A 24,404-nucleotide genomic window follows, 5' to 3' on the forward strand; every position below is an offset into this window, starting at 1 on the left:
TGAGGAAACATGAGACAACCCCAAAGACAGGAACATCCTAGAAGATAAATGCTCTTCTTCAAACATGTCGAGGTCATGTTCATGACAGTTTCATGATGAGGGGAGACCGAGAGCTGTCGCAGCCTGGGGAATACTAAAGGAACATGATAATTAAGTGCAACTCGGGCTCCTGGAACAGAAAATGGATGTGAGTAAAATTAACTGGGATAATCTGAATGAATTCTGTAGTTAACTGTTCTGAAACAAGACTAGTTTCTTAGTCACAATTCTATGGTTACAACGTAAGATGTTAACAAAAGTAGAAGTTGGGTGAAAGGTGTGTGGGAACGGTCTCAAGATTTTTGCACCTCTTTCATAAATCTAAAATCATTTCGATGGAGTTCCCTGATGGCCTGGTAGTAAGGCTCAATGTTAACACTGCTGTGGCTTGGGTTCAATCCCTGGCCCAGGAATTTTCGCATGCCATGGGTATGGCCATCAGTTAAATACATTTTAAAACAATTTCAAAATAAGTTTAAAAATAAGACAATAATTAGGTTCTTAATTAGTAGGTATCAAAATGCTGGATTTGACTCAAGTGGGACAAACTGGAAAAAGTTACCTAACGAGCAATTCACTCCCTGAACCTCATGTTTCTCTGCCAAACGAGTATGACACATAGTTCATCTACTTCAAAGCTTACTTAGGATTCAACGACATAGTCCAAGTTGTCCAGAAACAATATGCTTGGGCCTTATGGATGCCTTACTACTACATCCCCAGGCCCAGGAGAAAACGTTATTATGGAGAATTTTCCAGCACCTAACTTGAGATAAAAACAGTAAGTAGGAGTTCCCATCGTGGTTCAGTTATTAACGAATCCGACTAGGAACCATGAGGTTGCGGGTTCGATCCCTGGCCTTGCTCAGTGGGCTAAGGATCCCACGTTGTCCTCAGCTGCAGTGTAGGTCGCAGATGAGGCTTGGATCCTGCATTGCAGTGGCTGTGGCTGTGGCTGTGGTGTATGCTGGCAGCTACAGCTCCGACTGGACCCCTAGCCTGCGAATCTCCATACACTAGAGGTTCAGCCCTAGAAAGACAAAAACAAACAAAAACACTAAATAATGAAACTAAAAGAAACTATGCACTTCAGCAAAATGAGGAAAAGTTTAAAGGGGGAAAAAATGATTGGGGCTCTGTTAGGGTATAGAAAGTACCAGAAAGTAGTCCAAGTAGAAATCTGGGTCCACTAGTCATGACTTATACAGACTGTGTGGTTTCAGTCACAACTGGGAGAACGGGGGAGAGCTCTCTTCCAGACCAGATCATGAACCACCAAGGAGGAGAGGGAAAAAAAACTGGTATCTTCTCCTCTCCTCCCTCACTGCTACGTAAAATCTAGCAGAGCCCAGGGCCTGGCATTAGACTACCTAAAGGAAGAGGGAAAACATGAAGGTTCCGGGCAGCACTGTGGAATCAGGTGCAAACTCAGTATGTAACATGGCTGAAAACTGCGGAAGGAATTGTGTTTTCCAAAGATCCCACTATTGAAAGCTAATAGGGGAGTTCCTATTGTGGCTCAGGGGGTTGGGAACCCAATATTGTGTCTCTGAGGATGCGAGTTGGATTCCTGGCCTCGCTCAGTGGGTTGGGGATCCTGTATTGCTGCAAGCTGCGGTGTAGGTTGCAGATGCAGCTCAGATCTGGTGTTGCCATGGTTGTGGCGTATGCCAGCAGATGCAATTCCAATTTGATGCCTGGCCCAGGAACTTCCACATACTACAGATGTTGCTATAAAAAGGAAGAGAGAGAGAGAAAAAAAAAAAGCTAACAGGTCCTTCCACTTTCGAAGAAATCTTTTGGTCTTTCAGTCTTACTGTGATTCTGGAATGAATAAAATAGAATCTACCTAACACCCCACATCACAAAACTAAGCTCAAAACAACTAATCAAATATTTGATCTTTTTTTTTTTTTTTTTGCTTTTTAGGGCCACACTTGAGGCATGTGGAGGTTCCCAGGCTGGGTATCAAACTGGAGCTACAGTTGCCAGCCATAGCCACAGCCACAACACAGGATCCAAGCCGTGCCTTCGGTCTACATACACCATAGCTCAGAGCAATGCTGGATCTCTGGCCCACTGAATGAGGCCAGGGATCAAACCCGCAACCTCATGGTTCCTAGTCAGATTTGTTTCTGCTGCGCCACAACTGGAACTCCAACTATTTGATCTTTTTGATTTAGAAATCATGGCTTTTCTCAGGAGTTCCCGTCATGGAGCAGTGGTTAACGAATCCGACTAGGAACCATGAGGTTGCGGGGGTTCGGTCCCTGCCCTTGCTCAGTGGGTTAACGATCCGGCGTTGCCGTGAGCTGTGGTGTAGGTTGCAGACGTGGCTCAGACCCCACGTTGCTGTGGCTCTGGCGTAGGCCCGTGGCTACAGCTCCGATTGGACCCCTAGCCTGGGAACCTCCATATGCCGAGGGAGCAGCCCAAAGAAATAGCAAAAAGACAAAAAAAAGAAAAAAAAAATCGTTAAAAATCATGGCTTTTCTCAAATCTAAAAAAAAAAAAAAGAGTAAAGTTCCTATTTACTATCAGTGTTAGAGCAGAAGTCAACAAACTTTATCTGCAAAGGATTAAGAGTAAATATTTGAGGCTCTGTGCCATTAGGATTCTTTGACAGCTAATCAACTCTGCCTTTGTAGCATCTGTAAGTGAGTGAATGGAACTATGTTCTTTTTTTCGGCCACACCTGGAGCATGCAGAAGTTTACAGGCCAGGGATTGAATCAGAGCCATGGCAGTGACAACACTGGATCCTTAACCTGCTGAGCCACCAAGGAAGACCCATGGATGGGGCTATTTTCTGATAAATCTTTATTTACAAAAACAAACAGTGGTGGGGATTTAGCCCAAGAATAGAAGTTTGTCTACCAGTAGACAGATATTAACTGAAACCCAGAGGTTTTCCTCAGTGGACTGTGTATATCTGCTACATATTTCTTTCTTTTCTTTTCTTTTTTTTTTTTTTGGTCTTTTTGCTATTTCTTGGGCCGCTCCCACGGCATATGGAGGTTACCAGGCTAGGGACTGAATTGGAGCCACAGCCACAGCTACACCAGAGCCACAGCAATGCCAGATCCAAGCTGCGTCTTCAACCTACACCACAGCTCATGGCAACACCAGATCCTTAACCCACTGAGCAAGGCCAGGGATCGAACCTGCAACCTCATGGTTCCTAGTCAGATTTGTTAACCACTGAGCCACGACGGGAACTCCCAGATCTGCTACATATTTCTAACAAGTTTATAATTCACAAACAATAATACCTGAGGTGAACTGGAGCCCAACAAAACAGCCATGACATTTTCTTCATCAGAGAACTGCTTTTGAGTACATCCTTTAGCTACATACATTTGTTTTTGTTTTCATAAAAACTGCTGTCAAGCGCAATTATAAAAATAGAGAATTTTATGCCAGGAGGGCAGTTACGTTTCTGTAGAACCTTACATTTTTGCTTTTCAAGAGAGAGACTTTCTTCCCTTTTTTTTTTTTTTGGCCATGCTGAAGTTCCTGGGCCAGGGATCAACCCAAGCCACAACTGTGACAACACTGAGTCCTTAACCACTAGGCCACCAATGAACTCCATAGACTTTATTCTCAATGTGGAATCAGAATATGTACACATGGCTTGAGTTCCTAAAATGCATGAGAATATACCAATTAAGTTCAAATAAATTTTCCCTGCAATTTTTTGTGTAAGCATAAAGAAATCAATGTCTTGAGTTCCCTGGTGGCCTAGCAGGATCCTTAAGGATCCAGCGTCAGCTCTGCTGTGGTGCAGGTTCGATCCCTGGCCTGGGAACTTCTGCATGCCAAGGATGAGGCCAAAAAAAAAGAGAAAATAGTTTTGTGGACATAGTGATCTGAAATTCCTCCAATATAAAAGGGTCTCAACTAGTTCTCAATTCATTTAAAATGAGGGCAGCACTCCTAATTGCTTTTATACATAACTTGAGAGTGTAAGACTGAAAAATACTTGAGAGATCCAAAATGCACCATCATCACTATGCCATGCCGGGTCTGGGTAGTTCACTGACAGAAAAAAACCCAAGGTCACAAAAAATAAGAGTAAAGGTTAAGAACATTTGTGATTAAAAGGAAAAACAGCTACCTCCCCTCCCCCATAGAGGACAGAAGGATACTTCAAAATGCTACTTGTATTGAGTAATGACCCAAGAGAATCTCATGATTAAGTCACTTGTGCTAAAAGCTCATACAATTTCCCCAAATCAATAATCTATTCTCAAGCTTCTCGTAGTTTTTAAACACATGTGGTTTTCCATTTTGAAAATAAGAATTACGAAGGTACATAAGAAAGCACTCAGTTCTATATCAAATACAGTGGAAGAAGCAGCTAGGCAAAAGTAGAGTCAATCACACTGATAAGCCTCACTGTAAAAAAAAAAAATCTACAAAATCAATCCTTGTAATGGCTTGCTCTCAACACTAAAGGTGCAAAATCCTTATATTTTAGCTTTACCTATTAAAAGGTAGGTACAGAAATAAAAGAAAGCTGGATTTAGGGAGTTCCTGTCGTGGCACAGTGGAAACGAATCTGACTGGGAACCATGAGGTTGCAAGTTCCATCCCTGGCCTCGATCAGTGGGTTAAGGATCCGACATTGCTGTGAGCTGTGGTGTAGGTCGCAGATGCAGCTCAGATCCTGCGTGGCTGTAACTGTGGCGTAGGCCGGCAGCTGTAGCTCCAACTAGACTCCAAGGCCTGGGAACCTCCATATGCCACCCTAAAAAAAAAAAAAAAAAAAAAAAAGCTGGATTTAAAATATCTCATCAAAATGTAATGTACATGAATACATTTCCATCTAACAGAAAATGAAATGTGTACAAGAACTTAATAGTGACATCTTAGACTACGTACAATAAACTACCTAACACCTACACCATACAACAGCATGCAAATGCTATTACGGTAGTAAACAAATGCTTAACTTTTACTTCTCATATATTGTTTAGATATTTCCAACTAATTTAAGAAGAAAAAGCAGGGAGTTCCCGTCATGGCGCAGTGGTTAACGAATCTGACTAGGAACCATGAGGTTGCGGGTTCGGTCCCTGGCCTTGCTCAGTGGGTTAAGGATCCAGCGTTGCCGTGAGCTGTGGTGTAGGTTACAGACGTGTCTCGGATCCCGCATTGCTATGGCTGTAGCGTAGGCCGGCGGCTACACCTCTGATTAGACCCCTAGCCTGGGAACCTCCATGTGCTGTGGGAGTGACCTGGAAAAGTCAAAAAGACAAAAAAAAAAAAAAAAAAAAGGAAGAAAAAGAAGAAAAAGCAACCATTATGGAGATTATAAATAAGTCTTCTAACTTCCCTGTGCATTTACTAGAAGCTCAAGAACAGGCAATATGAACAGCAAAATAAGGGGCTTCCTGTCTCACTTTTAATAAATTGCAGAGGCATAACATTTTCTCAAGTTCATTTTATTAACAAAAAGTGCAAACTGTTTTGAACAAAAGCAAACCATGAATCACAGCATTCGGCAAGACACTAGACATGGAAAAGGGAAAAATATTAAGTATAAGATAAGCAGATGAGCTGCCTCTCACATGTATTCATGCTTTTCAACAGTCTCTTAGTCAACTTTCAGTGTAATTTTCACAAACGGTATAGCAGCTCAAAAACAAATGCAGGAGCACAACGGTAACGTTTGGCAATTATTTTGGACTAATTCTGAGTATGAAAATAAACTTTACACCACAGTTTGGTATAAGCCACTGTGCAATAGGCATGAATCCTTAAATGTACTGACACTGAAATCATTGTCCAACTAATGAAAATAAAGGAGAAAAGAGGTTTTAAAATACTTGTTGCACTGTGTTGTTTAGTAAGAAGCAGAAAAAATGAAATAATTTTAGATGATCTTACATGTGTTCATGTGACTAGGAACATAACCAATCCACATTAGCTTAATTCATTTAAAACTACATTCGTAGAAGTCACACAAAAGAGAGATGATGTGCCATAATCAGTGTGCCTGCACTTGGACAAACAAGATAAATAAATTAACCTCAGTCAGTCAACATTTTCCAAAGAGGAGATTCAGTCTAGTGTTACTTCAGTTATTCACATAAAGTATCTACAGGGCAAAATCTACACATAATTAACATTTCTGCCTACTAACCTACAAGCACTAAGGAAACTATAAACTACAACTAAAACCCAAAAATAAAGGCAGTCATTTAAACACAACTGAGGTCTAGCCAAGGACAGAAGGGCACCGATGCTGAGAAGGTTACTGAGCGCATGCACTGTCTCTACGTACATTTTCTGGCAGTTAACTGACCTTCTGTTGTAGCGGACAGACTGCCTTTTATGAATATACTAATTTACTAAATTAACTGAGGACTACACTGTTATTTCATTACATTACATAGAATTCTTCCCACGCTGTTAATTTTTTCCTGTGTACTAATTTCTTATATTAGAACTGTGCTACTTTCTAAAGTTTCAGAATTACTATTTCAAGAAAAGGTGATGGAAAAAAGAAGACCAAATCTGATTATCTGACTGATGACAAGTCTGAGCACCAACTACAGCAACTTTCAGGGTCAAGATAGCTTGCCAAGTCAGTTCTCTTGATTTGAAAATTACCTTCCACTGGTTTCATCAGCATTGAAGCTGAGATCTTCAGGGCCTATTTGTTCACCATCAGGAAAACTGGAATGTGTATCTAGGATAAAAACATTTTTAAAAGATAACATTTTTAAAAGACCAGTATTTGCTTTTCCACATCTCTGAATGATCTCACGAAGTACGTTACTTAAATGATAAACACGTGGTAGGTTGTGAACAAATCTGTTTGAGAGAATTTTTGATCTGAATCGAGTGTAAGCAAACACAAATGGGAAATGAAGGAGAGATGTTCCCATCGTGAGTCAGTGGTTAACAAACCTGACTGGTATCTATGAGATGTGGGTTCAATCCCTGGCCTTGCTCTGTGGGTTAAGGATCCGGGGTTGCTGTGGCTGTGGTGTAGGCCGGCGGCTAGAGCTCCGATTCAACCCTTAGCCTCAGAACCTCCATATAATCCTTATGATTGATCATTAAGGTCTCTGGATAAAATATTAACAATGGGTGATGAATGTTAACTTACTGTGGTGATCATTTTGCAATGGACACAAAAGACATAAAAAGGGAAAAAAAAGAGAAAATGATGGAGAAAAAACCAAAATGTGTTCTAGGTGCCCACAATTAAAAGATGAAATGCACTGCCTCACTTTATCCTCCTGGGGACACTGTGGGAGCAGCTGAAGAAGGGAACAGGAAGTGACAATGCTGTACACTCTGAAGACTGATTTTGTAAATATAAAATGTATTTCAAAGTCAATTAAACTGCACATGAAACTATCACTACAAATGTAAAACATATCAGCACTCAAAATATCTTGCTCCAAATCTGGTTCCTTCATTTACAAGCAGAGGAAATTACTAAGAGTATCTTAATTCCTAACAATCATCAAATGCCTGGATCTATAATGAAAAAGACACTAGAATATCAGGGAAGTATGTAAAATATAAAGCTGACAATTAACCCAAGCCTGACAATGCTGTCATTCCAGGAACTCTTATAGAGGAACGCTCAGGTTGATCGTCAAGGTCTCTGGATAAAATGTTAACAATGGGTGATGGGTGATGAATGTTAGCTTATCGTGGTGATCATTTGTAAGGGATACGTATATTATATCCTGTTGTACATCTGAAACAAACAAAAAAAACCCAGTAACAATGGGTTCCTCTTAGTGAGTTTTTTCTTAAGACTTTTTTTGGGAGAATGAGGGAATAAAAATTGATGATTCCAAAATCTGCATGCATTTCGAAGAGGTCAGAAAAAGTTATCTTTTCAGGACTCGCCATTTGGTTTACCCCATAGAAGATAACCTCACAAATGACAATAATTTAAAAAAGAAAAAGAGGCAGAAGCAGCAAAGCAGAAAAAGCTAAAGCAGAAGCAGAAACAGAAGCAAAGGAAGCAGCCACAGCAGAAGAGATGGTTTTATTAATCCCTGTGAAATGACACCATGTGTTGTACCTTCATCTGGGGGCTGTGCCATGAAAGAGTCGCTAAATCCGCCCATGCTGGTGTGCTCTTCCTGCTCCTCATTCTCGGTGTCACATTCAATATCACTGTCGCTACTCATTCCTGGCAGGAAAGAAGGGGAGAGCATGTTTCTGACAAGAAACCACTGCAAGAAAAAGGTGATCCCATCCTAAACTGAGACTCCTACTGAATTTTACACTGGATGCCAAGATAACAGAAGACACCATGAAAACTAAAGAAAAAGTAACGACACAAACCCCAGTCTTCTTTATTTAGAGCAATGTTTATTTTTTGTTCTCAAAAATTAAAAGCGCCCCTTCCACAGTACCTTAAAAGTTACAATTTGAAACCACTCTTAATTTCATTATATTTAGAATATTTTTTCCAAAGAAAACACAGGGACACAGGGTTTTTTCTAGAGTCATAAGAGATAACAGGAGCTCTTTTTTTCCTTTCTTTCCTCTTTTTTTTTTTTTTTTTTTTTAATGGCTGTACCCACAGCATATGGAAGTTTCCTGGCCAGAGACTGAACACATGCCTCCACAGTGACCCAAGCCACTGCAATTGGATTCTTAACCCAATGTGCCATAGCGGGAATTCTATAACAGGAGTTCTTTTAATTCTGATTCAAAGCAGATAGTTTCTAGCCTAAGACACATACAAATATAAACATGCATAAACACAAATTCACATTTACACTTATATCTATGTGTGTATAAAAATTCCAGTAATTCTAGCGACAAATGAGTTATTAACCTGTTTGGGCCTCCAATTTTGGTTTTCTGCAGTTAATTTTCTTTTTTTTTTTGCTTTTTTAGGGCTGCACCCACCGCCTATGGAGGTTCCCAGGCTAGGGGTCAAATCGGAGCTCTAGCCGCCAGCCTACACCACAACAACTTGGGATCCAAGCCGTGTCTGTGACCTAGACCACAGCTTACGGCAATACCAGATCCGAGCCGCATCTGTGACCTACACCACAGCTCATGGCAATGCCAGATCCTTAACCCACTGAGCAAGGCCAAGGATCAAACCCAGAACCTCATGGTTCCTAGTTAGATTCGTTTCCACTGTGCTGCAACAGGAACTCCTGTGCAGTTGATTGTTAAAAGAGGGAATAGAGACAAAAAAGGATAAAGAAAACTAGTGGGGGAGTGAAATTGAGACTAAAATTGCACTCCTTGCATACAACTAAAATTTTTGCTGAAAGATTAAACTAAAAAATCCCATCTACCGTACAGGAAGAAGACAACAAGGAATTCCATCTCGTCTCTGAGCTCAGCTCAGCTCAGAATTCAAATTAAGGCCTGTGTGGTTAATTCAGGATTGGGATTTAGAGTTGAGGTTCAAGTTATAGGAAAGCAATGTAAAAACTGGTCAGAAGGTAGTGTTATTGGAATAACGCCAACATAAAATCCTCTGGAGGGTAGGTTCTAGGTAAGACAGAGTAAGCACATTCCACTATATCTTTCCCACTGAAAGCAGCTATAAAACCTGGACAGAATGCATGAAGCAGCCCTTTGAACTATGAAAAGTAAAGAGGGAAAGCATATTGGTGTAAGCGAGAATCTAAAGCATCAACAAATTGGCAGATTTAAATAAGACCCAGAGTCTCAAAAAATCATATTGAAAATGTCCATGATACAATCCAAAATTGCTTTAGTATACGAAAAACCAGGTAAAGACAAGAAACAAACATCAATGCTAAGAGGAAAGAGATGATGAAATTATCTGCCACAGACTAAGCAGATATAAAAATGCTCATGAACACTCCTGAAACATATCTCAATGACCTCTCTGGTGGGGAAGCTTCTACAATCCAGGTTGCAAGAATTATCACAGGGAGGGAAAAAAAAGAATTCTCACAAGGGGGAGAGGAAGTCTCAAAAAAGTATGTTCTGATCAAAATTTATAAACAAGGCAACCAGCCCACCTGAAGTAAGAATCAGCAGACATACAAACAGAAGGATGATATCACGAACTCTTTTTTTTTTTTTTGGTCTTTTTAGGTCCTCACCTGCAGCATATGGAGGTTCCCAGGCTAGGGGTCAAATCAGAGCTGCAGCTGCCAGCCGATGCCACAGCACACCAATGCCAGATCTGAGCCTCACCTGTGACCTTCACAGCAATACCAGATCCTAAACCCACTGAGTAAGGCCAGGGATTGAACCTGTGTCCTCATGGATACTGGTCGGGTTTGTTACCACTGAGTCATGACAGGAACTCTAATATCATGAATTCTTAATAAAATAAATGAATTTGAAGAAGGTTCCCTCGAGGGACAGCGGGTTAAGGATCCAGCATTGCCACCATAGCAGCTCAGGTCTCTAACGTGGTGTGGGTTCAATCCCTGACCCGGGAACATTCACTTGCCACAGACACGGTCAAAAACAAACAAAAAAAACAAAACAAACAAAAAAACTTGAAAGAGACTACATAATTCTGTTTAATGTGTAAACAAAAAAGATTTCTTAAAAATTACTAAATAGACTTTTTAGAAATGAAAGATATAGCTCAAACTATTAACAGATGAATTTAAGCAAGGCTAAAAAACTTAAGACAGAACTAAGGAAACTAACCAGAGTATTAAATAAAAATGAGATGACCATTATAAAAAAGAGGTTAAGAAACAAGAGGATAAAAGGAAATGGTTCAACTTGTGTCACCTAAACAGCTACAGAAATAGAAAAGGAGAGACAATATATTAAGAGAAAATGGCTGAGAATTTTCCAGAATTAATGGAAAACATTTTGCATTGAATGAAAATACAACATATTAAAAGTTTTGCGATGTGGAGTTCCTGTCATGGCTCAGCGGTTAACGAACCTGACTAGCATCCATGAGGACTAGGATTTGATCCTTGGCCTTGCTCAGTGGGTTAAGGATCTGGCGTTGCTGTGAGTTGTGGTGTAGGCCATTGGCTACAGCTCTGATTCGACCCCTAGCCTGGGAACCTCCATATGCCATGGGTGGGGCCCTAAAAAGAACCCCCCACCAAAAAAGGTTTTGAGATATGGCTAGAGCAGTGCTTAAGAAGAAATTTATAGCATTAAAGGCTTATATTAGAAGAAAAAAGGCCTCAAAGTAACGATCTGATTGTCTATTTTAAGAAACTTTCTAGAAGAGTAGAAAGTAGAAACTTTCTTCTTTCTAGAAGAATAAACAAGTAAAAGGAAGGAAATAAAGAGCAGAAATATAATTAGCAGGAAAACAATAGAAAGAGACATCAGTGAAACAGTTCTTTGAAAAGGTCAATAAAATTGAAAAGCTTCTAGGCAGACCAAGAAAAAAAGAAGAGCAAACAAAAACAGCAGTATCAGTAATAAAAGTGGGGACACTACTACAGATTCTACAGACATTAAAAGGATAATAAGGAACAGTATAAAAATTATGCTCATGAAACCAAGAACGCCGACGAAATGGACAAATTCTTTGATTTTTTTTCAAATTACCCAGATTCATTCAGATAAAAATAGATAACCCGAATAGATATTTTAATAAACTACCAACAAAGAAAACTGTAGAACCAGATGGCTTATTCCTTTTCTATTTTTCAAGGAGAGTTTGAATAGTATTATTTCTACCTTAAATGCTTTGAAGATGTAGTCTACATGTATGGATGCTTCTGAAATCTCTTTCCTCTGAAGAGTGAAAAAAACTTTCCTGCTATGACATAGTTTAGAGCCTAAACCAGCTTCTTACATGAAGCTCCACCTCCACCTTGTGGCCTTTTCATGGAATTGCTGCTAAAAATTCTAAAACCCACATGAGTTACTGAAATTATAGCACAAATTTGACTATTGGTGCTTAGTGTTTCTGAATTCCTGACATATACTAACCTCCAGGATTCACAAACAAGACTGGAATTCCCAGAAATTCCCCAAATTTTAAGTTATTCTTTAAATACTTATCATATTTTTCAAGCTCTTTATTCAGTATATATCTTTTAAAATTTTTGTTTAGTTTCTGGTATTTACAAGAATTGTACCCTACAGTGAATATTCAAATGCTGGAAAATGCTGTGAACATTGTTGGGTAATTATTGAATAATGTGTTACACTTAAAACTCTTACCAAGGCTTATACTGCAGTTAAGGACCACCTGAGTTGTCCCACATTCCCAACTTGTAATACAAAGAATGTCTTATTTTATTTATTTAGTCTTCTTAGGGCCACAAGCACGGAATATGGAGGTTCCCAGGTTAGGGGTCCAATCTGAGCTGCGTCTGCAACCTACACCACAGTTCATGGCAACGCCAGATCCTTAACCCACTGAGCAAGGTCAGGGATCAAACCTGCGTCCTCATGGATACTAGTCAGATTTGTTTCCACTGAGCCACAACAGGAACTCCAAAGAATGTCTTATTTTAAAGTTTCTTCAAACAGATTGCCAGTGGTGAGGGAGCAAGAGGAGAGAGACACCAATTTACAGTGATCTAGCAGAGAAAATTAAAAAAATTTTTTTTTAATTTTTTTGTCTTTTTAGGGCCACACTTGCAGCATACGGAGGTTCCCAGGATAGGGGTCGAATCAGCTGCCGGCGTAGGCCACAGCCACAGCAATGTGAGATTCATGCCAAGTCTGTGACCTACACCACAGCTCATGGCAACACTGGATCCTCTAACCCAGTAAGCGAGGACAGGGACTGAACTCGTGTCCTCATGGATACTAGTCAGATTCATAACCTGCTAAGCGACAATGGGAACGCCAGAAAATTTTCTTTTAGGCACTCTGCTCAAGAATAAAGAGCCTTGAGTTCCTGTTGTAGCTCAGTGGTAACAAACCGGACTAGTAACCATGAGGACTTGGGTTCAATCCCTGTCCTCTCATGGGTTAAGGATCCAGCGTTGCTGTGAGCTGCTGTGTAGGTCACAGACTTGGCTTGGATCTGGCGTTGATGTGGCTGTGGTGTAGGCTGGTAGCTACGGCTCCAATTCGACCCCTAGCCTGGGAACTTTCATATGCCACAGGTGCAGCCCTAAAAAAAAATCCAAACAAAAAAAAAACAGACAAGAATAAAGAGGCTTGTTTGTCCTAAGCATAGGTCTAACATGACCCTGCTCAACTTTTTTCCCAAGGCTTACTGGTCTAAAAAATAAAGGTTTCTTGAGAATCTGCTCCTGCTGATAACAGAATAATACCCACAGCAGTAAGGAAGGCCCCATTTTCCTCTCATGATCAAAGCAAATTCCAAAAGGCACAGAGCTCCTTCAGCCCATCTCCGCCCTTCTTTCAGCCTTATCAGTTAGTCTCCTCAGTGCCCAGCCTCTAGTGGTAAACAAGTTGTTTAGATAGCAACAAATTCCAAGGATGGGCTTCGGTAGCACTACTGATTAGCCTGTTTACTGTAACTTACAGAGTTGCAGGTTTGGGTGTTTTTTTAAAATAATTTTATTACTAAATGAATTTATTACATTTATAGTTGTACAATGATCATCACGACCCAATTTTATAGGACTTCCATCCCACACCCCCAAGGCATCCCCCCACCCCCCAAACTGTCTCCTTTGGAAACCCTAAGTTTTTCAAAGTCTGTGAGTATCTGTTCTGCAAAGAAGTTCATTGTGTCCTTTTTTCAGATTCCACATGTCAGTGATAGCATTTGATGTTGGTGTCTCATTGTCTGACTGACTTCACTTAGCATGGTAATTTCTAGGTCCATCCATGTTGCTAAAAATGCCGTTACTTTGTTCCTTTTGATGGCTGAGTAATACTCCACTGTGTATATGTACCATATCTTCTTTAGACACTCCTCTGTCGATGGACATTTAGAGTGTTTCCATGTCTTGGCTATTGAAAATAGTGCTGCAATGAACATTGGAGTACATGTGTCTTTTCAAGTCACGGTTTTCTCTGGGTAGATGCCCAGGAGTGGGATTGCTGGATCAAATGGTAGTGCTATTTTTAGTTTTCTGAGTAATCTCCATATTGTTTTCCACACCAATTTACATTCCCACCAACAGTGTAATAGGGTTCCCTTTTCTCCAGGCCCTCTCCAGCACTTATTGTTTGTAGACTTTTTGATGATGGCCATTCTGGCTGGTGTAAGGTGGTACCTCATGGTGGTTTTGATTTGTATTTCTCTAATGATGAGTGATGTTGAACATCTTTTCATGTGTTTTTTGGCCATCCGTATGTCTTCTTAGATCTTCTGCCCATTTTTTTTGATGGGGTTGTTTTTTTGGTATTGAGCTGCAGAAGGTGTTTATGAATTTTGGAGATTAATTCCTTGTCAGTCGATTCATTTGCAAGTATTTCCTCCCATTCTGTGGGTTGTCTTTTTGTTTTGTTTAGGGTTTCCTTTGCTGTGCAGAAACTTTCAAGTTTAGTTAAGTCCCATTTGTTTATTTTTGTTTTTACTGTTATTACTCTAGGAGGTAGATCTGAGAAGATGTTGCTAATTTAGGTTGGAGAGTGTTTGGCCTATGTTTTCCTCTAAGAGTTTTATAGTATCTGGTCTTATATCTAAGTCTTTAATCCATTTGGAGTTTATTTTTGTGTATGGTGTTACGGGGTGTTCTAATTTCATTCTTTTATATGTGGCTGTCCAGTTTTCTCAGCACCATTTATCGAATGGACTGTCTTTTCTTCATTGTATATTCTTGCCTCCTTTGTCATAGATTAGTTAGCTGTAGGTGCATGGGTTGAATTCTGGACTTTCTATCTGTCCCACTGATCTATATTTCTGTCTCTGTGCCAGTACCATACGGTTTTGATGACTGCTGCTTTGTAGTATAGTCTTAAGTCTGGGAGCCTGATTCCTCCAGCTCCATTTTTCTTTTTCAGGATGTCTTTGGCTATTCTGGGTCTTTTGTGCTTCCAAACTTTAAAATATTTTGTTCTAGTTTTTTGAAAAATGTCCTTGGTAATGTGATAGGGGTTGCATTCAATCTGTAGATTGCCTTGGGTAGCACAGTCATTTTGACAATACTGATTCTTCCAATCCAGCAGCATGGTATGTTTTTCCATCTATTTGTGTCATCTTTGATTTCTTTCATCAGTGTCTTATAGTTTTCAGGATACAGGTCTTTTGTCTCTTTAGGTAGGCTTACTCCTAGGTATTTTGTTCTTCTGGATGTGATGGTAAACAGAATTGCTTATTTAATTTCTCTTTCTGACCTTTCATTGTTAGTATACAGAAATGCAGTCTATCTCTGTGTATTAATTTTGTATCCCGTGACTGTGCCAAATTCATTGATGAGCTGTTAGTTTTCTGGTAATGTTGAGGTAGGTTCCCTCTTTGCCCACTTTCTGAAGTGTTTTTATCAGAAATGAGTGTTGGATTTTGTCAAAGGCTTTTTCTGCATCTATTGAGAGGATCATATGGTTTTTATTCTTCAGTTTGTTATGTGGTATATCACAGTGATTGATTTGCGGATATTGAAGAATCCTTGAATACCTGGGATAAATCCCACTTGGTCATGATGTACAATCCTTTTAAAGTACTGTTGGATTTGGTTTGCTAGTATTTTGTTGAGGATTTTTCATCTATGTTCATCAGTGAAATTGGCCTGTATGTAGGTCTTTATATCACCATAACACTCCTTAAATAAGGAAAAGACTGACCACTTAGTACTACATCTCAGGTTCACGCACTTGAAAGTGCATAAGCGGTCCTAAATGTAGTCAGGAAAATGCCTTTTTCCAGTTGAGAATAAGCTGTTAATGATTAGCTTTGAAAAAGAAATGGAACGAATGTCAAAACTTTTTGCAGTGCTAACTAGCTATTTACCTAAAAAATTGCTGACATGTTGTGAATTTTTGAGGTGAAGGCAGTTATTGAAGAATCCTTGCATTACTGGGATAAATTCCACTTGATCATGATGTACGATCCTTTTAATGTATTGTTGGATTTGGTTTGTTAGCATTTTGTTGAGGATTTTTGCATCTATGTTCATCAGTGAAATTGGTCTGTAAGTTTTTCTGTGGCATCTTTGGTTTTGGTATCAGAGTGATGGTGGTCTCATAGAATGAGTTAAAATTGGCTATTAACTGGCCTCTGATACCTAAGCAGTGGTTTATTTTTTCTCCTTTCTTGCTTTTACTTTTTATTTTTGGCCACACGCATGGCACACAGAAGTTCACAGGCCAAGGACAGAATCTGAGCCACTGCTATGAGCTGACAATACCAGATCCTTAATCCCATAAGCCATTAGGGAATTCCTTTATTTTTTCATTTGGCTGCAGCATCCAGTGGCTTGATGTGGGATCCCAGTTCCCAGATCAGGAACTGAACCCAGGCTACATAATTAAAGTGCCAAGTCCTAACCACTACAACACAAGGGAACTCCCCTGATGGCTGGTTTTTCAACTGCTCTCCCGGCCCAGCTCCCACCATCGCCTACGCATATCCAGTGTACCCAAGAACTACAACCTGGTCCCATCTGTAACTCTGGCACCTGACCCTTAAGGAGTTGGCACCCCTAGCTGAGTTATTCAACTCAACCAGTGGTTCTCAACTGGGGATGATTTTGCCTCTCAGAGGACATTTGGCAATATCTGGAAATATTTTTGGTTACTGTAATTCAGAGGTGGTACTACTGGTAGGTAGTGGTTAAAAACCAAGAATGCTTCTAAACATTCTACCATACACAGGGCAGCCCTCTAATACAAAGAATCACCTCACCTAAAATGTCAATGGTGTCAAGCAGAAAACACTAAATTAAGCAGTAGGTCCAGGAATTACTTTATCACCAGCATCAAAACAATGCCAGGCAAATTAGAAGCAGTACACAAACGCTGCATAAATAAAAGGATCCTATAATTACAGCACTTGCTACAAAAATTTAAGGCACTGAAATTTATAATCAGCATGTACAAATACATGGAAACTAGCTAATCCCTACAGGTCAGTTCTATAAAGATCAACAATCATGATATTTTCCCCCTAATGTTATAATAATCAACACTTCACTTTAGCAGTTCCTCTGTGGCTCAGTGTGTAAGGACCCAGAGTTGTCAATGTTGCAGCTCAGGTCAATGCTGCAGTTCAGGTTTTATCCCTGGCCTAGGAATGTCTGTGGACCACGGTGTGGACAAAAAAATAAAATTAAAAAAACAACAAAACAACATTTCATTTTAAATATCTTTTCCATTAAATCTCATCTACCGAGATAATGATGCCTGCCACAGGAGCACCAACAAAGAGGAAAGATCAAAATGTTTAGTGTTCTTTAACTAAAGAACCTGAACACACCACCACCCACACATATTCTCAGGGCAGCCAGAGGTAGATGCTGGCACCTGTTATATATGCTCTGAGCTACAATTCATCAATTGTTGAAAATTTAAATGAGTGCAGAGGTGGTAGGTGGCACAGTTCCACTGAGAAATGAAAAAAACTTCAATGTCAAATATCATTAATAAAGTTGATGTATTTTTCTAACAAATAAAGGACAAGCAAGGACAACATACACAGCCTTGTTTCAAGCAGCTTCCATTAACTCAAAATTACAAAATGTGTTCTATGCTTTTAGATAAAGCATAATGAACCTGGAAGAACATGTAGAAGAATACCAGAAATGTAACTGAGAATAAACTAGCAGAGAGAAGTTGATTACCACACAAAGGATTTTTTTTAAGTAGTTAAATTTTGGAATACTTCTCTAAGAGCAAGCAATCCATGAACATTAATCACAACTAATTAAAGATGAGTTAATCTTTAAAAGATGAGGTACTTAACATTTACTACTCTAATTAGTTGTTTGGGGGTATGGTTTTCCCATAAGACAGTGCACATATCCAATTTTGTCTTTTCATATATAGCCAAAAAGCAATGTCTACCTGTAGGTGGCATAACACATTTAATGAATGAGCAAATGAAGTATCTACAGATCTTTCCCCCTGCAAGTGCCCCTTCTAATAAGTGTCCCTTTATGTAGTCAGTTACCCGTTTTGCCTTCCCCCATGCTCAACATCTTAGTAAATCAAACTTAGTGGAACACTGAAGGCTGTTTTCAGATCAAGCATGTCAGACAGATATCTCAGTAATTTTTTATTATACCCACTACTCCCCACCACCACCAAAAAAAAAAAAATAAAAAAAAATCATTATTCTGCCTCCCACCCAATTATGGCTTTATCATTCCTTACCTTCCTCTGGGGCAGATGAAGCTCCTTCGGGTAGTATAGGCTGTAATTCCCCAGTTTCAGAATTATTTTCCAAGTCAGTCATTTGCATTCCTTCCAGACGACCTCCTTTAGCATTAGTCCTCAAAGAGAAAGAAAATAACCTGATATTTTTGTATAACTAGTCAGGGATATAATAATCTAGATTGTCTTCTTGCCCAGAAACTAAGGAAACTAAGTAGGTATAGGGCACTGGTGTTTAATGCTAAATTCAAGTTTAATTCTTAAAATTTTCACTAGAAGACTCACAATGAAAGGTTATAAAGTGGTAGACTGCATAAATGTCAATATCCTGGTTATGACGATGGATCAGCATTTTGCAAAATGCTCCCATTAGGGGAAACTAGGTAAGGTACACAGTTATTATTTCCTATAACTGCTTATGAATCTACAATCATCCCAGTAAAAGTTCCTGTTTAAAAATAAATGTAGGAGTTCCCGTCGTGGCGCAGTGGTTAACGAATCCGCAGTGGTTGCGGGTTCGGTCCCTGCCCTTGCTCAGTGGGTTAACGATCCGGTGTTGCCGTGAGCTGTGGTGTAGGTTGCAGACGCGGCTCGGATCCTGCATTGCTGTGGCTCTGGCGTAGGCCGGTGGCTACAGCTCGGATTCAACCCCTAGCCTGGGAACCTCCATATGCCGCGGGAGCGGCCCAAGAAATAGCAACAACAAAAAAGACAAAAAGACAAAAAAAAAAAAAATGTAAATAGAAGGCCTAAATAATATATTCTCATCAATATGGAAAGACTTGAGATACACTAAGTGAAAAAACAAGGTGCACCTTTTGTATTAAAAAACCTATATGGTCACAGTTACTTAAAATATGCATAAAAACTGAGGAGATACAGCATGTATAAAATATTAAGAACAGCGATTTCCCTTGTTGTGCAATGGGTTAAGGATATGGCCTTGGCCCTGTGGCAGCTCAGGTCACTGCTACGGTGTGGGTTCAATCCCTGGCCTGGGAACTGTCACATGCCATGGCTGTGGCCAGAAGAAGAATAATTAAGAACAGCAGGAATGTATGTGGGCAGGGGATTGGAAATAAAAGCAGATGGGAATCAAAATGGAGAATTTTAACTTAATATTCTTTTTTAACTTCTATTTTTTGAATGATTTGTTGTTAGTATTTAAAATTTTTGTTTACACTAACTTAAATCAGGCAAGGAAAAAAGACACAGCTGGAAAACATCACATAAGCCAGACTAATGATATAATTAACCATTATTAAAAATGAGGGTTTTAGCTAAGAGCTTTACACATTTATAAAGGATTTTACAGTTTAGACCAAAGTGTACATTCATACACATTTAAACATTATGACTAACGGCAGATTTAAGTCTCCAAAATAAAACATAAAAGTGAGTTGCAGCTTCACCTTGAAAGGAACATGTATAAATCCAGGTTGGGGAGTTCCCATTGTGGCTCAGTAGTAATGAATCTGACTAGAACCCATGAAAACACAAGTTCGATCCCTGGCCTTGCTCAGTGGGTTAATGATCCGGCGTTGCAATGAGCTGTGGTGTAGGTTGCAGATGTGACTGTGGCCAGCAGCTGTAGCTTCAATTCAACCCTTAGACTGGGAACTTCCATATGCTGTAGATTCGGCCCTAAAAAGCAAAAACCAACCAAACAAACAAACAGGTTGGGTAACGGGGAGGACAAGACAATCTTTAATGATTATAACACCTTTCCACTGCTCAAGCTTGAATTGAAACAGAAAACTAAGCCACCATCTGTCCTTGTAGATTTGGTAATTATCCAGATCTTAAAATTCTATAAAATTTTAAGTAAAAACTTAAGGGATATTAATCTTTCTCTAAATTTAATTGAAAGTTCTTTTCAGTCTCCAAGGTAGAACTATTCCATTGTTTAAAATTAGAAATGTATTTAATATCCGTAACCTAGATCAGAAGGATATTAATTAATTGAGCACATTCACAGACAATACTTTCCACAATCACTCTCTTTTGAATAGATGCAAGTTTAACTGACGTGGCTGGGATTTGAGTTTCTTTCCTGGGAGAGAGATAAAGGTACCGATGACCATATATGCAAATCTTTTGGGAAGATTCCAAATGAGAGTTTTGGAGGACACCTTCACAGAGGAAAAAAAAAAATGAGATGAAAGCAGAAAAGCAGTGTTAAAATTGCTAGAAATGCTTTGTTCCACATGAAATTCATGTAAAAGACCTAAGGGACATAATACAACCCAGCATGAATGTCTTTGAAAAGCGTGGGAGAAATGGAAAAAAAGTTGACAAAAAACAAAAATCTCAAAAGGCATAGTTCACACAAGGTTATACAATATTATTATCCTAATTCGGTGAAAATGAGCTCTAACATATTTAAACAACTACCAGGACTATCTCATTCTGTTAAGAAAAAAAAAAAGTAAGGTCTCTGATACTTTAAGGTTACTTTTTTTTTTTTAGGGCCAAACCTGCAGCACATGGAAATTCCCAGGCTAGGGTAGAACCAGAGCTGCAGCTGCTGGCCTATACCACAGCCACATCCAAGCCACATCTGCAACCTATGCCACAGCTTGCAACAACACTGGATCCTTAACCCATTGAGCAAAGCCAGGGATTGAACCTACGTCCTCATGGACACTAGTCGGGTACTTAATCTGCTGAGCCACAACGGGAACTCCTTAAAAGTTACATATTTTTTGTCTTTTGTCTTTTTAAGTCCATATGGAGGTTTCAAGGCTAGTTGTTGAATTGGAACTGTAGCTACCAGCCTACACTGCAGGCACAGCAATGTGGGATCCTCACCATGCCTGTGACCTACACCACAGCTCACAGCAATGCCAGATACTTAACCCACTGAGCAAGGCCAGGGATCGAACCCGAGCCTTCATGGATGCTAGTCGGGTTTGTTAACCACAAGCCACAATGGGAACTCCAAAGGTTACATTTTTAATACAACAAATTGTCTGCTAAAAACTTAACAAAGTGCAAATTTATTTTGCTCATTAGGTAGCAGTCTTATAAAGTGCCAAACAAAGCTTTTTAGCTATTATTCTACTACATAAACAAAAGAACTTAATTTACCCCAAGGTGACCATTTTTCTCCTTTTCTCAACAGTAGGTAAGCCATTGAAAACTGCAACCACAATAGCATCCGAATCCAAAGCTTGACACTGCCGGTCTTCAGATTTTGGCAGAATGTCATTGACACTGCCATGTGTCAAAGCGCGGGGAGGACTGTGCCGGCTCCCAGAATGAGAGCTTACTGGGGATCCTTCAGAAAAGGAAGGGGATAGTCAGAAAGAAGGCAAACAAACAAAAAGTTTTCTAGCTTCCACTTTAGGAGATCTCATTACACAAAGATTTTTAAACTGCAGGAAAACTCAAAAACAATTTTAAAATATATCCCCATCTTTTTGATGCCAGCTATTTAAAATTCAGCGGTCCTTGGAGTTCCTATTGTGGCTCAGCAGTTAATGAACCCAACTAGTAACCATAAAGATTCGGGTTTGATCCCTGGCCTCGCTCAGTGGGTTAGGGATCTGGCATTGTCATGAGCTGTGGTGTAGTTTGCAGACATAGCTTGGATCCCGCATGGCTGGGGTTGTGGTGTAGGCTGGCAGCTGCAGCTCCAATTCAACCCCTAGCCTGGGAATTTCCAAATGCTGTGGGCACAGCCCTAAAAAGACAAAATAAATAAATAAAAATAAATAAATAAATGAAATGAAATGAAATAAAATTCAGGAGTCCAGAATATGGTATCTAATGATGGCATTTTCTTATTGATGGGTCTGTTCTATTGTGTGATGAAAGAGCTTCAAATTGAGTTTCAGCTTTTGGTGCTTTTAGAGTTCTAAAGCTGTCTTACAAGAATACCAGACATCCACCTACTAAAATTATATTCTAAACTCTCCAAAATTACCTTCAGATAGAGTTTGACAGTCTCCCTTAGAACGGCTATTTTCCCCAGAGTCTACTGCTCTTCGAAGTGATAGACTACCTGCTATACTGGACCGAGCTGGCTTGGGTGAATTACTCTTCTTATTTGCAGCTGAAAAGACATTTTAAAACACTTCTGATTATGGTAAAAAATAGCACAAAACTTATTATCTAGGCAGTCAGAGAAAGGTTTAATCTTATACATGGAAGGAATTCCATCTACTGTGTCCAAAAACAAATAGAACACTCTGGCCCCAACTGTTTTTTTTTTGGGGGGGGGGGGGGGTTAATGCCAAAAGCATTTCCACTTTGCTGCTTGTGGAGCAGTTTTAACTTACAATGAACTCCAAAATAAAAATCATACCAGACACAAAACCCAATTTCAATGAAATTAAATTATTAACAAAAAAATAACCACCCTGGAGTTCCTATTGTGGGTCAGCAGTAATGAACAAGACTAACATCCATGAGGTCACAGGTTTGATCTCTGGCCTCACTCAGTGGGTTAAGGATCTGGCGTTGCCGTGAGCTGTGGTGTAGGTTGCAGACGCCACTCAGATCTGGTATGGCTCTGGCTGTGGCAGAGGCCCATGGCTACAACTCCGATTCAGCCACTAGCTTAGGAACGTCCATATGCCACAGGTACAGCCCTAAAAATCCAACAAAAAACAAAAACCACTCAAACACTTATAAACTATGAAATATTATTGGATTAAAAAGAAAATCAGGAGTTCCTGTTTTGGCGCAACAGAAACGAATCTGACTAGTAACCATGAGGTTTTGGGCTTGACCCCTGGCCTTGCTCGGTGAGTTAAGGACCTGGCCTTGCTATGAGCTGTGGTGTAGGCTGGTGATTACTGCTCCAGTTTGACCCCAAGCCTGGAACCTCCACGTGCTGCAGGTGTGCCGCCCCCCAACCAAAAAAAAAGGTAGTAGAAATATGAGACCAATAAATATATAAAAATGAAAAAAGCTGTTAAGGTTCCATGCCTGAAAGAACTACTAGATAGTTTGCGTGTGTGTGTCTTTTAGGGCCAAACGTGAGGCGTATGGAGGTTTCCAGGCTAGGGGTCGAATCAGAGCTGTAGCTGCGGGCATATACCACAGCCACAGCATCACCAGATCTAAGCTGCATCTGCAACCTACACCACAGCTCACAGCAACGCCAGATCCTTAACCCACTGAGCGAGGCCAGGAATTGAACTTGTGTACTCACGGATGCTAGTCAGGTTCAGTAACTGCTGAGTCATGACGGGAACTCCTAGTTTTATGGGTGAATTTCATTCAACTTTTAAGGAGCAGATAACGTGTTAAAATAATTTTACAGCACAAAAAGGGACAAAAGCTTCTGATTTTATGCCATGAAACTGGCATAAAATCAGACTCAAATGGATGAAGAATATTATAATGAAACTATAACTCAATTTTACTTATGCCTACATAGTGACTTAGAACAGTCAGGATATCTGGTACACTATAAACAGTAAATGTTAACCATTATTGTTAGAAACAGAACCTTTAACTTGATAAAAACTACCTTTTGAAACACACAGCAAAATTTGAACTTAATGAGATAAAACGAGAAGAATTCCTAAATAGAGCTGAAAACTTTACAAAAATTCTATTATTGCTACTAGTTAACATTGTTCTGAGGTCCCTGCCTAGACAAAGCAATATGAAAAGTAAATAAGCAAGAAAGGAGTGGATAACCTAAGGTTATTTGCTGATGACAGATATATCTACTTAGAAAATTCAATACAATTGAGTAAAAAACCTAGAATTAAGAAAGTCAGGGAGTTCCCATCATGGCACGGCAGAAATGAATCTGACTAGGTAGGAACCATGAGGTTGTGGGTTCAACCCCTGGCCTTGCTCACTGGGTTAAGGAACCGGTGTTACCATGAGTTGTGGTGTAGTTTGCAGACGCAGCTCAGATCCTGCGTTGCTGTGGCTCTGGCGTAGGCCGGTGGCTACAGCTCCGATTCAACCCCTAGCCTGGGAACCTCCATGTGCCACAGGTGCGGCCCTAAAAAGACAAAGGAAAAAAAAAAAGTCAGTAAGTGGGCTGAATACAAAATAAACATATAAAAAGTCTTCCTGTATGTCAGTGACAAATAATTTAAAAATATTGTAGGGGGAAAAAAGATCTCATCACACAGCAACTTAAGTTACAATATATCTAAAAATAAATATAACAAGACATACAGAACTTACATGAAGAAAACTAAAGCTCTGAAAAAGTATATGTATATAACAAATAATTTGAAT

General features: G+C 39.7%; 1 protein-coding gene across 13 annotated transcripts in view; it reads right to left on the reverse strand.

Moving 5' to 3' along the window:
- TRIM37 (tripartite motif containing 37) overlaps positions 1-24,404 on the reverse strand; it is a 133,740-nt gene that overhangs the window by 8,944 nt on the left and 100,392 nt on the right. For 5 of the 13 annotated variants that reach the window (XM_021067287.2, XM_013981116.3, XM_084984959.1 and 2 more), the window contains exons 20-24: positions 22,120-22,248; positions 21,282-21,471; positions 18,192-18,310; positions 8,095-8,205; positions 6,657-6,735 (exon numbers count right to left, since the gene is read on the reverse strand). In XM_021067287.2, coding sequence (XP_020922946.2) covers positions 6,657-6,735; positions 8,095-8,205; positions 18,192-18,310; positions 21,282-21,471; positions 22,120-22,248 — 628 coding nt within the window. Of the gene's footprint in view, positions 1-5,469; positions 6,736-8,094; positions 8,206-18,191; positions 18,311-21,281; positions 21,472-22,119; positions 22,249-24,404 lie in introns of those variants that run through there. The other 8 variants (XM_084984962.1, XM_084984961.1, XM_021067284.2 and 5 more) reach the window with 3 other exon arrangements.

The sequence above is a fragment of the Sus scrofa genome, chromosome 12 (assembly GCF_054392235.1).
Source record: "Sus scrofa isolate SSC_HxYL_T2T_F1_AM1 chromosome 12, Sscrofa_HxYL_maternal_Yorkshire_Landrace_v2.0, whole genome shotgun sequence".
Taxonomy (NCBI): domain Eukaryota; kingdom Metazoa; phylum Chordata; class Mammalia; order Artiodactyla; family Suidae; genus Sus; species Sus scrofa.